The sequence below is a fragment of the Coccidioides posadasii genome, chromosome 2, assembly GCF_018416015.2.
Source record: "Coccidioides posadasii str. Silveira chromosome 2, complete sequence".
Taxonomy (NCBI): Eukaryota; Fungi; Ascomycota; class Eurotiomycetes; order Onygenales; family Onygenaceae; genus Coccidioides; species Coccidioides posadasii.
In genome coordinates this window covers 2,810,415-2,825,533 of record NC_089408.1, presented here as the reverse complement: position 1 = coordinate 2,825,533, position 15,119 = coordinate 2,810,415, and the positions used below count along the sequence as shown (strand labels likewise).

Below are 15,119 nucleotides of genomic sequence, written 5' to 3'. Positions count from 1 at the left end.
TATTTGCGGTAGGTCCTTCGAGGCCACGGCAAGGCTGAGGGAAGGATGTTCCGGGGTCCCAACTAACCCCTGAATCTGGCCTTGAAGGGCTTCCGGGGACTAAACTATTCTACCCTAGCTGCTTCTTTTTCGATCGCGGAGTCTTGCTGCAAGCATTTTCGCCGGTGTCTGAAAGCGAGTGGAGCACCAAATGGCCATGGTAACCCATTGCAATGATGGGATACCAGGCCCTGGTATGGGACAGGGAGCGCGGTGTGGCCTCCGCATGTACCGCTTCAGTTGTTGCTCTGCGGAGTACTTTCCCGGCTTGCCTTGCCCAAAAAAAAAAAGGTGGTTTGATAGAATGGATCTAGGCGCCTCGACTGCGGAAGCAAAATATCGGATGTACCTACGTATTGTGTGAACGATTCCGGAGCTACTTATGTGTACTAGCCGCTATTCTTTTGTTACATTGTAACGTTCCCTACGCATGGATTAGCTTTTGGCCTGCCCTCCTTCGTTCTACATAACAAGCCTCTAGAGGTCGAAACCATAAATTGAGCTTTGAACCACGGTACCTTCCTCTCCCTCTTCCTACATGCTTGTGATTTAAGCCAGAACTCATCCGCTTTGATACCTCCCGCCGCCCCTTACCCTTCTTCGTTTCCTTCTTCCATCTTACTCACCTGCTTGCATTTTTATTGTATACTGTATGCACAGTATTACTATTCGTTATGCTATTTCTCCCGACAACCTCCACTTTCTAGTTGACTCTCCAGACTCTGCAGACTTCTGTCTCTAGTACCGTGGGTGCTTGTAGCCTCTCTCGCTGCCACTTCCCCTTGCGCCACCGCATCTTTATTGTGTTTCCGCCGCAGTACTGCGGTTATATTTTGCTATTATCTCTCGCCGAGGATTTATTATACACGGATTACTTTTTGTTATCTTGGATTCATCCGGTGTTTCACCATGGGTGCTCGCAAAGCTCCTCTAGATGCCAAGTCGTTGAAAACAGAGCGGACGCATGCGGAGAATCAAGAAAGGTAATTCTTGGCTCCTCTCTGACACTGTTCTGTGATGATATTCACATACCCATCAGAGCATTTATTGCTGCCTCCCGTCGCGGCGACCGAACGCTTGATGCTCGCTTCGAGTCTGCGCAACGTGCGTCAAAGATCCACAAAGTGCGCACAGGCCGAGGGCTTAAAATCACCATGGACGCCGTGAAGAACGAAGAGATGTACGAGGAAGAGGATGATGACAATCATCGACGGAAGCTCAAACAACTCGAGAGTCAAAGCGCTCAACTTAACCGTGAACTGAATCTAGATCACATTTTCCTGAGGTCCGCCAGAAACGGAATGTCAGGGTATACCTATCACGCTGCAATGCATCTATATCCGTATCAGGCATATGGGAACACCATTCCCAGTGCTCCGCAAGGGTATCAGATGCAGCCTTACCCCTCACCGGTCCAAGGCCCCCGTACTGCGCCAGCCTTCTATAATAGACCGGATTCATGGACCCGGCCTCTTGTTCATTCGAGGTCCATGTCGATCGCGACACCCGAAGGTTCTCAGATTTCCCATGGAGCGAATATGGGAGGCATGAACCAGCCAATGAGTACACCTTGGGTCGCGCAACGTTCACTGTCGACTCCTTCAGCTAGGTCGCAGCCTCCTACTGCCCAACCTATCCAATCGCGTGGGCCTACTCCCATTTCAGCGTCAGGCGGCCAGACGCCACTATATGTGGGAATGCCGAATTCGAGGCAGTCGGTTTTGAAGCCCAGACCGCAACGTGTCGTCCGGCTTGATGAACTTGGGGAGCCGCATAACAACGCAAACTTTGAACGAGGAGCGCAATTCGAGTCCACGGCTCAACCTCAGATTCGCCGCTATACAGCCCCGCAGGCATTGCCGATGGATCAGATGGCTTCAGGCTCTGAATCGCCTTCAATTCCAGCATCAGTTTCAATGGCACGAGCAATGTTTGACGCTGCCCCGAACAGCAACTTCGGTGATCAATCCGCCTACTGGAGTCCATACCTGCCATTGTTCAATGGAGCTCGTCCTGAAAATCGGCATGCTGTGGTCCAACCCAGTGCGACAGTGGCACCGTACAGCAACCAAATCACTGGCGTGGCACCGATGGCATTGGCCAATCAACAAAGCGGAGAAGCCTCGAGAAGCTCCACGTCCGTCCCCACTGAAATGACCGTCCAGGAATCGAGATTCGTCTCGCAGGCCTCGACAATCCACGACATATCAGCATCTGCTTCAAGCGTGCCTCATTCCGTGAGCCCTGTGCCACCGGGCCCAATGACTGCGGCCGCCATGGTACGAAGCAGTCTTGACAGTCAACCTGCAGAGTCGAACGGCGCTACCACTGACTCTAATGCACGAGCTATCTTGAGCGAGCCAAGGCCAGCATCCGAGGGTGCGTCATCAAGCAGCCTCAGTTCCGGGTTCTTGCCTGCTGAACCGCCTTCAGGCCAGCTGTCGCCAGAACATGAGCTCATTTTACCTGACGCTCTGGCCCCAGAGCTGCTCTTTGACGATTCCGCCTCCCAAAACTCAAATTTTGCTGAGTCAGCATTTGACGATGATGATACCGCGATTAGCAGCCCTCATGTTGAGGTTTGTCGTCGGGACTCGTTTGAGTCCATCACTGGCACGGAAATTACGAGAGACCAGTGGCAGGAATGCTTCAATAATGGTTTCTGGAAAAATAGCACATTTGATAACTCGGCGTTTATGCCCGTAGGGCTTCACGAGGATTGAGTCGATCTTGACGCTCGGACTCCTAGTCGGCGCCTCAGTCGGGCCTAATATTTCAATTCAGTTTCGGTTTGAATTTATTAACCGGTTCTCAATCCAGCCATTGTGCATGGCTTTTTTCCCCCCTCGGTTTCACCATCCCGTCGATCACGATATTTAATCGCTATTCGCTGGCCGAGATATCCTACAAAAAGAAACAGACGAGTTTACGAAAAAGTAGCGTGTTATACGGACTGTGTGGCTTTGACAGCTTTCCTTTTTCTTTTTTTTTTTTTTTTTTTTTTTTGGGGGGAGGAGTGTACAGAGTATACCATGACAACTATTGCCCCTGCACCCGACTGCGTGATACCATAAATCGAAAAAAAAAGGAATTGAGCGTCTTTCGGTCAAAAGTTAAATACCCCTCAAGGCGAGTCCATTATTTAGCCGGCCGCGAGGATTTGACTTGATATTGCTTCGCTTTTCTAGCGCTGTTTGGCAACAGAACCTGGAGAGTAATAGGCGCGGTTTACGAGGGAAGCAGGCATAGACGAAAGTCTTCTGCTTAAAACCTCTGCTACTTTTATCTGGAAAGACTGCTGCGGGTGGCTTCGTTGCAAACGTGCCAAATACCCAGTTTCTATTTCTATTTTAATATTCTTTGCTTGTGTGCCTGGCCCGATTTTAATTCTGCAGTGTGTAATATTAAATTTTGCTCGCAGCATGTCACTACATAATGGGGGGTTATTCTGGGCATTTTGAAGGAGTACATGCAGGTACCAACGGAGTACAACCTATTTATATAAGGATGTCTCAAGATAAAAAAGAAAAGAAGCGTGCGGAGTCTATGAGAGCCCAAGTCCGATTCGTTCGAGGCAAACATACGTTGGATTGGTTCTTTTTTATCGTCGATGTTTTTTAAAACCTTCATTTTTTTTTCTTTTCCTTCTTTTTTTTTTTTTTTTTGAAACTGATAATGAACCGCGAAGGATTAATACTCTATACGGAGTAGGGATTTAGCAAAATGAAACTTTTCGAGCATGACCTTTTCCTCTAAGCTTGTAAAGCGCCGCTTGACTTCTGAACTTTGGCTTGTCGAAAAGCCCATATTCCATGAGGGCTCCCTTGTGCCCAGTGGCGCTGATTCCAGAACCCAGTCGCCAGACAGGACGCGAGGGGAGTGCACGGAATATTCCGTATGGGACCACAGACCAGTTGCCATGCTTTACGCGCCTCTCTCTTTTCTTCCGAATTTCAAAATCTCCGTTTCGCCGGATGGGCCGTCAAATCGTCCATGGAGGGGCAAAAGGGTTCATTCCGCGGCGCCCCCCTCTTTTCTCTTCTCCTCCTCCCCCGCCCGCTTCTTTGAGTGTTTGGAAAGCCAGGACCTTGAAAATCTTGCAGATAAGCAAGGCAGGGGTTTATCATAAGGTTTTGCGAGTCAGCAATATTGCATTTGTTGTACTACCATGCGCAGAGTACCTACCCAGCCATCGCAAGACTTTGCATCTAGGTACGGGAGTGGCTGGAACGATTTGCGAATCAGGGACGACGAGGAGAGTTTCTGTGTACCCTAACTGATCCGAAAAACGTCGCTGAAAAGGGGAAAGGTTTGGGTTGATGTCAGGTTGACACCGGGTCTCTTTGGTACAGAGTTCTTGGGACTGGGAAACTTGGGAGCCGGTACAGGCCGGATTTACCGTCACTGAAGTGGATTTTGGGGTTAGGCAGTAGCGGCAAACCGAGGAAGCAGAATAGCGGACCAAGTGGCAATTTGTGGGCACAAGAGGACCTCTTTGGCTCTATCCAGACATCGACTTTGCAGCTTTGGATGATGGTCGTCGTTTGACAGCCAGGCCAGGGCTTCGTAATGACGTGGTATTGATACCGATCCACCTGTCTTTTGGGCGCACTACGCCGTATTGTTGTTAGATTACCAGACTCTCTCTTCATCTCGGCAGGACCTCGCGGTATTGCAACGTAATCACGTCGCCAGTTGGGAGTCCGCTTGCAGGGTAGCCGAACAGCTCACTCTTCATCTGCAGGATGCTACATCTTATCATCTGTGTTGACTAGGCCAACTTCCTGTTTTAAAGAATCAACTGTTGGATACTCCGTGCTGGCTGGCGAAACTCTCCCCTAGAGAGGAGTTTCGGTTGAACAAAGCCCGACCCACCAGCTCCAGCGCTCCGCGACACTGTTCGCTAATACCTCAAGGCCTGGTACAACGAGCCATGAGTCTCTCCATGCAACCCAAAGATCACGGAACCCGTTACTTCTGGATTACATCGTGATCGACAGGAAGGATGTACAATGCATACCAACCCACTTTCTGCCACTTTCGTATCTACGGGACTATACTCCGTAGCGGCCGGGGGTTCACGATGGTCATTCATATATGTACTCCGTACGGAATACTCTGTGCTCCATACAGAAACAGGGTACATGTGTACCCCGTATCGATGCGAAGGGGATGTGATGTTCAGGGATTTTCTCCGAATTGGGTTATATCCCGTTTCCATCCAGCTTTTCTTGCCATTCCCAACGCAACCATCCATGCTTCGGCTGTTCTGCCGAGATCTGCAAGATCTGAGAGGGACAAATGGGAACATCTTGTGACAAGAGATGATCTCAATTCATTCCGCTGCTGTGAAACTTCTTCCCCGCAATTTCAAGCCACGTGCATTGGATGGACTGTGTTCTAACTGGTCACATATTCGATTACTTGTCATGTTCTCCTCTGTACTCCGTACGGAGTATTGTGTAGGGTTAGGGGCGAAGTTCCCTACCCGGAATATTCCAGGGGAGCAAGCTATGAGTATTGAGGACCTCCATGAGAGACTCAAACCCAATCGCTCCTTCTAGCTTATAATATTATTGCATCGTTAACAAGAGTGCCCTACACGAGGTAACCGTGCGCACAAATACGATGCAGTATGGAGTGCTCATGAATTCAATGGCGCTTTTAGCCAGTTGACCTGTATGGCTGTACGTGTACGGAGCCACTCCATATCATGTTCAGAAGGTCACCCAGACGCTATCTGAGGGATCTCACCTCTCACGGCCATCCACAATGGCTGTTTTAGTCTCAATGTTGTGCGCGAATCAAGCTCTGTCAAGTTCGAACACGCTCGACACGTAAGGTTCAGCAAAACTTCGAGATCTTCCTAAAAGCAGAACGAGGCCGATCATTAGCTGTTATTGATCGAACCGTGTCCCAATTAGGTTCTTGTCCTGTACTTCTTTCGGTTCATCCCCACCAAAGCGGAAAAATTGCCTTCGGATTGCCACCGATAACCTGTTCTTAGCTTTGAATTAATCGGGTCTTTCTTCCGTGCCACTGATGTGTTTTGCTTCGGGCGGAGTTGGCCGTTTGCCTATCAAAGTACGGAGCAACTACCCTTCTTCAAAAGTTTAATCCTTTCTAGACTGTCGAGGTGCGACTCTCCTTGCTTATCTCGCTCAGGTCGGCCTTTGGCGGCTGAACAGGCGTTCTTTTGGCTTTTGATTTCAAGGTTTCTTTGTTTGAGATCCCCCGCCTCAAGCCGCTGCACCTAACGTTCTTCCGACAGAATTGCTCCTCCGCCTTGGTCAAACAGGCGAATAACATATGGAAAACATGATGATACGAAGCTCGATAACTTTAAGGCTAAAATGGCTGACTGAATTAAAAACCTGTGTCTTCCCACTTGACACTCGGCCACCAAGACGGGAAACTTCGTTTTCCTCCCCTCCCATCGGTCCAGTCGTTGTGAATAGGTCTCACTTCCCGGGATCAATGATTTCAATCGATGGTCGCGCCGCCCGGCGCAACGAATTAGACCTTTCACTTTCTACGCCTCTCCGGGTATGAGGGCATACCGTGCAAGAGGTGCCAAAGAAGGTTATGTGCGGCTGATGGACTATTCAATACGAGCACCTTCAATCTTTTTAAGTGGTCTGTCAATGGTACTCCGTACAGCCCTCGGCAAATACTGCAACTTCTCTCACTTGTCAAAGCATTTTATGGCGTCTCTTCTAGACTTTAGCCAATCTCCTTTTTATTTTCTTTTTTCCTTTTTTTTTTTTTTTTTTCTCCTCCAAATCCGATGAGTGCATTAATGGCGCAAAGAATTGATGTGGTGGCCCCTTGCTATTATCCCCCCATGCCCCAACGACTCCTTCTCACGATGGTTTTCCTTTCAATCACTGTACTTGAGTGCTATTCTATTGCCACAGCATCTTCCAAGACGGTTCGGAAGTTCTACCGGGCACTGGGGATTTGGTCAAATCTTCGGATCGTTGCATGCTTAGAGGAGATGATGCAAAACGTTTCCCAATACCTTCCCATTCAGCCCTAGACCAAACCGGCGTGGCAGGGATGCGGTTAAGCACATATGCTCTGGGTGATCGGATACGACGATGAGACGCAGGTGCCATGATCCCGGGAAGCTTTCAGCGGCAGGCAAGAGCAATCGTACATATTCTTCGTCCTGGAATAGTATCGCCTAGTCGGTTGAGAGGCCTGAGAGCATTTCATCGGATATCAATCACAACAGTGGTCTCACAAACCTGTCCTCGGGATCTGAGCGTCCGTGCAAGCCGAATCCACACTCGACTTGGTAACTGGCGCTACGTGGGAGGTCTAGAAGGCTCCAGGATGCAGGAGACACAAGCTGTTGACTCGTAACAATGCGGCTGCAGATAGCCACGATCGGATCAACACCCCTAGTAGAGAAGAAATGTGCAGAGAACCTTGGGTTGTCTGCCTCGCGTGAACCTGGGTCGACGAGGGCAACCTATTTCGGTACCGCACAGCCACATCTAGAGCAGAGAAAGTTTAGTTAACTAGCAGAGAGCTCCCTTAGTCAGGATGGTGGGTATGGCGTTTCCTTTCCGTCGTTTTTCGGAGGTCACGATCGTCTGTGCGCCGGGTAGCTCCGCGGTCGATCCAGCCAGATGTGGAGACTGGAGGCTTGCTTCGTGCTTCGCTGGTGGGCACGGAGGAGACCGGGGTTATTTGATGCCTCTTACAGAGTACTCCGCATGAGATCTTAATTTAACTTCGGGCACCGGAATGCAGATTTTAATGCTCAGAAGCTATATGACCATAACGGGGGATAAACCCGAACATGGCACGAAAGATAACAGTGGCTCAAGCCCAGGACGCCCACTACAGCCAGAATACTGGCCATGTTAAGCATGGGAGAAAAAGCAAAAAAAAAAAAAAAAAAAAAAAAAAAAAGGACAAAGTGATTCGTAATCTCACGCATCTGAAGCGGAAAAAATTGCTCGATGAAAAAAGCCCCAATGAGAACGCTGGTCTCAGCAAACTTCGAAAAATAACAAAAGTGGAGAGCAATCCAGATCCCAAATTCTAACGGTACGGGTTCAAAGTGGTGCAAAGGTAAACCCATCTTTCAAGCAAAGGTTCCGGTGCCAAGTTAGCAGGCTACGCAATTAGGGCAACTGGTTGGCCGGATAACTTGGGCTTGGGTGAACCAAAAGAAAGGGTGGTGGCAAATTCGTCAACACTTAAGGAAAGGGTGCCTTCGCCTGATCCGACGTCCTTATCCGGTCAGAAGCCGGTGCGATTCCAGATCTCTCTACCGATATCCCCACTCTTCCGTACTCCAACGCTGCAGCTACTGCTTCGTCGCCGCCGGCTGCGGATATCGCTCGGATCTGCTGGTTTAAGCCCACTGGCCCGGGCGTACAGATTCAGAATGTCCGTTAGACTGACCACCCCGACAAGGCGGCCTGAGAGCCGAGCACCTGGAAGAGCTGAGGCAGGTATTGCCGAGGATAGGGACGCGGGGTATATGCCTGGTGAACTCTGGGAGGGGGCTATAGGGGTGGGATGATGGGGCAGAGCGGACTGTGGGAGAGGTGGAGACGATGGACTGCTTGAAGTGGAGTGTAATCTGGGGGAAGATACTTGAGCTCCAATTGTGCTGCCCGCCGTAGATCCGGAAACAATATTGTTCTGATTAGAGAGAGGTACGTGAACGGAGGAGTGTGCAGGAGTTGATGGGCCTGAAGACGAGGGAGATTGAGGATCAGTGACCCACATTCTGTTGCAACATCAGCATCAAGAATTTACTCGCAAGACAGACCAAAGTCTGGCGAGACATGATAGACATACCTGTGGGACCGAGTAGCGACCAGCTTGGCGACGGTGTGTGCCAAAGTCGACTGAGGGTTTACGTGAAAAACTGGGAACGAATCCTTTCCTTCGTTTAAGCCTCGTGTCGATAAGATAACGGAGATAAAGTGGATGCAAGTATCGCGAAGCAGAGGGAGCGACGTAGACTGCGTTAGAAGCTGTACGACTGTCAAAATGTGTGCTATTGGCAAAAAGGGGAATTCATGAGACCGACTTTGACATCTACCACCGAGATATTGCCGACCACGTTAAATTGATTATCAACAACCGCAACAGATGACACACCCTCATTATTCATGAGCTCTAATGCATTGCATAACGGTCGATCTCCACTATTGAGCGGGTCAGCTCTTATCCATAACGACCAAATTCGGAGCATTGAAGAGACTCACTTGATAGATATGACATCCTGAGAACCAAGACCTAATTCTCGCAAATATTGCGGATACAGCTGCTCTATGACGGGGAAACTCCTGGCATTCTCCCATAGGAATTTCACAAGTCTCCATTGATTGAAGGAACCCAGGACCTCAGAAGAATTCTCTTTCACCACGACCACGCTATGTACACCTCCACCAAACGCCTCTACAGCTTTTGTTAAGCTCACGTTTGACGGTAGCGTCGTCAGGGGCTCCTTCGGCCTTAAGTTCTTGACTTCTCTTAATAGAATTCTCTCCCCTGTTCTAGCTTTCCTCCCAAGTTCTTCAAGCGATGCAGCATGCTCGTCATCTGGTTTGGTTATGCCAACCACTAGCAGCAGATAAGCGTTGAGATCTGCATAATCGAATGTTCCGATAGCTGAATTTTGCTCTGCGGATTCTCGAATTAGGAGCGAGGGCGCTTCGCATTCGATCAGCCGCTAGAACAGCGAGACAACAAATTAGCATCGGCCTGAGGGAGAGAGAGAAATCATAGAAAAGAAAATCTTCGTCCACATGCAGCGTACATTCGTAGCATCCTCAATCGTCATATCCGCCTCCACAAAATGACAATCCTCCGGATTCACCAGCTCCTCAACGGATATCTGCGTCCAGTTTCGCCCTGAAAAAGCTGGGTCCGCACCATTATGGGCCGGAGGATTGTCAATGAGACTCTGTAAAGCAGCCTGCGTTACGGACGGCCGACGCGCGCGCGGTGAAGGTGGCATAATGCGAAACGATTCTGAGAGGCTATGGCGGTGTGGAGAAGCTCCAGAAAGGGAATTGATGCGAAAATGAGATGTGGACGGAGATCGGGAATCAAAGCTTGAACGAGGAGAGGAGATAGCAGAGTCTTTATACGTGTCTGATGCTGTGGACTTGCGTTTATCTGCCATGATGTGCTAGCTCATCAGTATAGGGAGAGGAAGCTATGACACGGATCGACACAAGGGGGATTCGGTAGATAGAAACGCTCAGATTGGGGGAAAAAAAGACGAACATGCACACAACCAAGGGTAGTGAATAGATCAGGACCAGTCCAGCTATGAGATTGGCATGTAGTGAACCTGATCGAGAGCAGGAGGGGGGGAAGTTGGCGCTGTCTTAGCGTTAACTACTCACCTCTCCGACATCACCGAGTGGGGCATCATCAACATCATCGGTCAGTTAGGACAAAAAGAGATTGTTGATTCTTTCACTTAACAGCACGGAAGTACGGAGTACAAAATTTGATCCAAAGAAGCCGCTGAGTACTGCTTTTGAACAAAACTTGATTTACCAATTCGATTTTAGATTTTTGCCAACCAAAACCTACCAAAGCTTTTTATAGACATCATTTGTCCATTCAACCTAGCCAGACTCCAATTGTCAAACTAGGCCTATAGGAGCATATAGTATTATTATAAATTAACATTTTTCATTATTATTAAGGGTCCAACTGGACATACAATTGGAATGCATCAAAAATGGGAGCGATATCTACATGCATCCCCGACATACATTAATATTCAAGATCGGTCCCCGAGCCTTGTCGAAATCAGGCAAGCATGTCAAAGGGCAGCCTTAAATTGACATGCTGTCCAGACAGGCCATACACGATATAACGCTACCTAAGGAGTGATTTTTTCAGTGAAAAAGGCGACCTTGAAGTTTTCCCCAGCTTCCTCAAAACCCTCATCTCTGGGAGGACTTCAAATAAACACCTGTTAAGCCCGCTGCTGAGACTAATGTACCTGAAATATAATGGAATGAAAAGCAGGTGTACCGATCAGAAGAAAGCAGGTATCCTATCCGAAATCCGCGAGCAAGCCACTTATATCTTTTCCTTTGGAAGCCTTGACCTTGAGCGGCCGCCTGGGTTTGCTTATTCCCGGAAATTTATCTGTTCTCGTCAATCTAGCAACCTTCTTGGAAGATCCCAACTTGGGATCAGTAATTTTTGGCTCTCTGCGAAAATGATATATCATTGTCACTTCATTAAGGCTGTCACCAGAACAGCCTATTTGAAAATGTAATGTCGGAAGAGACAGATCGTTTTTAGAGTAGATCGATGGTTTCTGTCGCTCCTCCCCGTTGGTACACGATGCTTTGAAATCTTCAAAGGAGAATTCACCATGAGGCAATGTGCTCGCTTGCCAGCCATGGCGATCTCCAGCTTCTAGAAGGCCCTTGCCTTCAACCCGTAGGCGTCCCTCCAGGACAAGCAAAGACAAGGCGGGAAAGCGGTCCAGATAAGGAAAGGCATTGATTGTGAGATCACATGAAGAATCTAAGATCAAACCACGAAGATATTTGAACGCTTTGCCCGCACACGCGGCTTCACTCCAGGTTTTGATCACTCGATCATTCACGAAGGTGTTTTGGGGCCACTGCCGCCTTCGCCGGGACCCCGTTATTCTCAAATAGACAAGGTTGGAGATCCTGGAAATATCAACTAGCTCACCAAGGTCCACAGCGTCAATGGAAATGGACATGACCGTTTGCCAACAGAAAGAATCAGATGTTATTAAGCTGAAATACTTGCGCATTGGCATTTGTATGAGCAGTGGCTTGAATCTATAGGCGCTGTCTTCCTTTACTAACTCCTGCGGATGAGTGGTAGCGAATATTTTCCACAAGTGTAGGGTCAACAATTTGCTATATTCGCTTGTCATTATCGAGAACTCGGGTTTCGGTGGTGTCTCACGAACCTCTGCTTTAGAAATCTTAATAGATCGGCCGCAAGCGTCGGGGGAATCGGGTTGAAATGGTCCACAGTTAAGCAGCGCTGGTCGGACAGAAATTGCCGCATAGCACAAACTTTTAGAGAATTGGCACCCACTTCAGGGCATATTATCGTACTTGGTGGTAAGAAAGGAGAATCATGGACCCAAGCTGCACCTTTGGAGCATGATGCATCCGTAATCATCCTGGCAGGCACTACGAACTCTGTAAACATTTGCCCACTGGCCTGGTCATAATTGCTTTTGAAATTTATGCGCCCAGATGCCATTAGTCGTCTCCTTGGACCCTTTTCCCGTTTTACCTCCAAGCAACGTCTCACAGTCTCTTGTTGAGGCAAGGGAAAAGGTTTACTTTCGGGAGTTGGGAAGATCCAGCCAGGCCAGGGGATATATCAGAACAATAGCAGGCAAGATTCAAAAACAATAGCAAGCAGCAGGGACCACAGCGAACCATACCGCCGGTACGGAGTAGTTCTGCAGGGAATAGAAATGCTTCTGTTGCCGCCGGGATCGAGGCTGCTGCAAACGCTGGAGAAGCCGTTGGACGAAAAGCGAGATTGAGATGCATATGCACTAGTCCAGATGCGGACTAGTCTTCTAGAACCCGACCCAGCGTTTGGTAGCAAAGCGGCGAGAAATCATGCCACGGCGGCATGGGAAACGAGAGCGGGTTCCTGAGAAGTTTTTGGTCCTTCTCCCCCAGCGTTTGGGGGTCCAACACAGCCAGCGATGAGTTGTCATTGTCCGTATCAGCCATTGACCAACCAGAGGACCGCTCGCCACCAACTCTGCACACTCGATACGACAGCTCTGAGAGAGGGAGAGCCAAACTTTCAAGACCCTTCCCTGTCTGGCCAAGGTTGCTCTTTGATGGGAGGTTGGCGTCGAAAGAATTGGCTAGCGAGTAAGCTCGTGAGAATTTGTAGCGCCCATGATTTTCCCCAAGGTTTTGATGGGTTCGTCAAGAATGTTCGGCGAATCGTTGAGTTGGGGGAATCCTGAGCTGCTCTCTCAGAGATATCTGCCCTTTGCTAGGGTTGAACTGTGCATGTCGAAGATCATGTTTGATGTGCTCCATTATGCGTCGCCCTGGTATCCCTCAGAAAAATATTCTATCGTGTCGTATTAGATCCCCTGTGACAAAATTGATTTTATTGTCGTTTGTTTGTCCTTTTTCTCCGCCAGCCTCTTCATCCCTTTCTCAATTCCTTCAGCCTATGCCTTTCTCATATCATCTACGATTCCGTTCCCAAACTCGATGACCTCTTTCTTTTCCCCAAAGTCAAGATTCAAAACTCGATCTAACCCATCCTTGCGTGAAAATATCGGTCATACAGACCACGTAAATGGTGACCACTTCGGTTCTTTCAGTGGTAAATCTACGTTTTCCAAGATGAGAAAGAAAAGGCCACCTCCGATAAATATCTCAGTTGGAAACGGGAACGTGATCTTGACAAGTGCTACTCCCACGTCAAGAGTAATACATGCGGATTCCCAATGGCCAACTACTCCGGAAACGCCACATACTGGTACTGGATGCGCAAATCCCAGATGCATAGAACGAGAATCGGGCCTTCGTTCTTTCTTGAAGTCAGAGTTTGACCGCTCAGTGCATCCGTGGCTGCAATCGACGTCAACATTGAATCCCTCGCCTCCTCCTAAGCGATGTTTTCCCATGGCGGAGCTGCCGGGCTCTGCACATGGGCCTAGGAGCGTGGAGCTACATACCCCATCAACACCACAGAGACAATCATTTGAGCATGCAGTCGGCAGCCATTTGGAGTCTCCTTTAAACTTGACTTCGAAGTCGACCCTTCCAGATCAGCCTGCTGGGCTTGCATTCGAGTATGGCCGTCCGAGTGCATCTATGCACAACGGCAGACAGGCCCTAGAGTTGAAGCATGCTCAGCAAGATAAGTCTCTGTCAGGAAATGAGTCTCGACCTAGCTCATCAGGAAAATCGGTAAGGCTCTCTCTGTCTCGTTTGAAGCCGTTGGATGTCGGCCTGTTCTTGTTCGCCTACAATTTGTCCCTCTTTTGACGGAGCACATCATTTTAGGGGGTCTGCACACAGGATCGCATCGATCGCATGAAATCTGAATACGAGCTTCAACTAGATCAACAAAAAAACGAGATTTGTAGCCTATTGGAACTTCATGAGACGCGGATGGCTATTTTATGTGACTTCATCTCTGAACGTCACGGGACCGGAGTGAACGAGCGTAGAGACTCTTCTCAAAACTGTTCCCTGCACAAGGTTTTCCAGCTCGTCAATGAGCAGAAGCAGCGCGTCCTAAACACTCCGGCGGATGATGCGACGAAAGCTTCACAATCACTGCAGATCCAGAAGCTACAAGCTCATGCGGCAGACCTTGTGGCCCAGATAGCACACAGAGATCGAAAGCTTCAATCTTACAAGGCGGAATCTAGGACGTTAAAAGAGCAGCTCCGGCAGGAGATCAAGGAGAAAGATGCTCAGATTAGCATTTTGAACTCGAAAGTAACTCAACTGTTGAATATGGGACCTTCGCTGTTTCCAGCATCCCCAGCGGCCCATCGAGTTGAAAAAGAACTACCCTCGCCAGGCCGTTGCAGCGGGAGGAGTGGAGAGAAATCGAAGCGGCAGCTGGGGAACATTCCGCGTACTCCCAGCGCGGTGACAGCCGCTGGTTCTCGCGGACCCATTACATCGGTCGAGGCAAGCCGTGCCGGACATCTGTTATCCCATAATCGTGAAGGCAAGCAGCGACGGTCGACGGTCACATAGAAGAGTTCATGTGTTTGTTCATATTTCCTAACTTCGATGCATATCCTTGGTTAAACGCGAGCGGTAGATTGGGTCTGTAGGTGGGTTTTAGCTGCCCTGGTGTTGTCTCGAGCTGGTCGTCTTCAATTCACCCGTCGATCATTATAATACTTTTCGAATGTAATTTTGCCCCCAAGGACACCGAGACACACGTTTGCTTCCATGACGGTTAAACTTTGGTTGATGTGTTCTTTCTGCAACATGATCAATATTACTCATACAGTCACGCTAAGAAATAAAGAATAAAGCCGTTACTGAAGGTGTGTCAAGTCTCTGTAACCAGAGATT

General features: G+C 48.9%; 4 protein-coding genes across 5 annotated transcripts; 2 read left to right on the top strand and 2 right to left on the bottom strand.

Moving 5' to 3' along the window:
* Positions 1–948: 948 nt before the first annotated feature.
* On the top strand, positions 949–2,762 carry D8B26_003450 (uncharacterized protein; the record flags this gene model as incomplete). The annotated part of the gene is made up of 2 exons (XM_003068306.1): positions 949–1,022; positions 1,079–2,762. The coding sequence occupies 2 exons, from the start codon at positions 949–951 to the stop codon at positions 2,760–2,762; spliced, it is 1,758 nt and encodes a 585-aa protein (XP_003068352.1).
* A 4,830-nt stretch (positions 2,763–7,592) lies between these two features.
* On the bottom strand, positions 7,593–10,553 carry SDS23_1 (cell separation during budding). 2 transcript variants are annotated; one of them, XM_066124153.1, is made up of 6 exons: positions 10,425–10,553; positions 9,830–10,191; positions 9,276–9,742; positions 9,098–9,215; positions 8,863–9,041; positions 7,593–8,791 (listed from the first exon to the last, which is right to left on the bottom strand). In XM_066124153.1, exons 2-6 carry the CDS (start codon positions 10,028–10,030, stop codon positions 8,296–8,298), a joined length of 1,461 nt encoding a protein of 486 aa, XP_065980231.1. In that variant the 5' UTR covers positions 10,031–10,191; positions 10,425–10,553; the 3' UTR covers positions 7,593–8,295. The 2 variants fall into 2 exon arrangements, with proteins under 2 accessions (XP_065980231.1, XP_003068353.2); XM_003068307.2 differs by having other exon boundaries at positions 9,830–10,553.
* A 536-nt stretch (positions 10,554–11,089) lies between these two features.
* Positions 11,090–12,469, bottom strand: D8B26_003448 (uncharacterized protein; the record flags this gene model as incomplete). The annotated part of the gene is made up of 2 exons (XM_003068308.2): positions 11,993–12,469; positions 11,090–11,939 (listed from the first exon to the last, which is right to left on the bottom strand). The coding sequence occupies exons 1-2, from the start codon at positions 12,292–12,294 to the stop codon at positions 11,090–11,092; spliced, it is 1,152 nt and encodes a 383-aa protein (XP_003068354.2). The 5' UTR covers positions 12,295–12,469.
* Positions 12,470–12,887: 418 nt separating this feature from the next.
* D8B26_003447 (uncharacterized protein) lies at positions 12,888–15,096 on the top strand. Its single transcript, XM_003068309.2, has 2 exons — positions 12,888–13,988; positions 14,085–15,096. Exons 1-2 carry the CDS (start codon positions 13,284–13,286, stop codon positions 14,790–14,792), a joined length of 1,413 nt encoding a protein of 470 aa, XP_003068355.2. The 5' UTR covers positions 12,888–13,283; the 3' UTR covers positions 14,793–15,096.
* Positions 15,097–15,119: the final 23 nt, after the last annotated feature.

Coding starts and splice junctions, on each gene's coding strand:
- SDS23_1 (XM_003068307.2), bottom strand. CDS start 10,198: ATGGCAGATAAACGCAAGTCCACAGCATCAGACACGTATAAAGACTCT. Junction 9,743..9,829: donor CGATTGAGGATGCTACGAAT/GTACGCTGCATG, acceptor TCGCTGTTCTAG/CGGCTGATCGAATGCGAAGC. Junction 8,792..8,862: donor GTCGCTACTCGGTCCCACAG/GTATGTCTATCA, acceptor ATGTTGCAACAG/AATGTGGGTCACTGATCCTC.
- D8B26_003447 (XM_003068309.2), top strand. CDS start 13,284: ATGACCTCTTTCTTTTCCCCAAAGTCAAGATTCAAAACTCGATCTAAC. Junction 13,989..14,084: donor CTAGCTCATCAGGAAAATCG/GTAAGGCTCTCT, acceptor ACATCATTTTAG/GGGGTCTGCACACAGGATCG.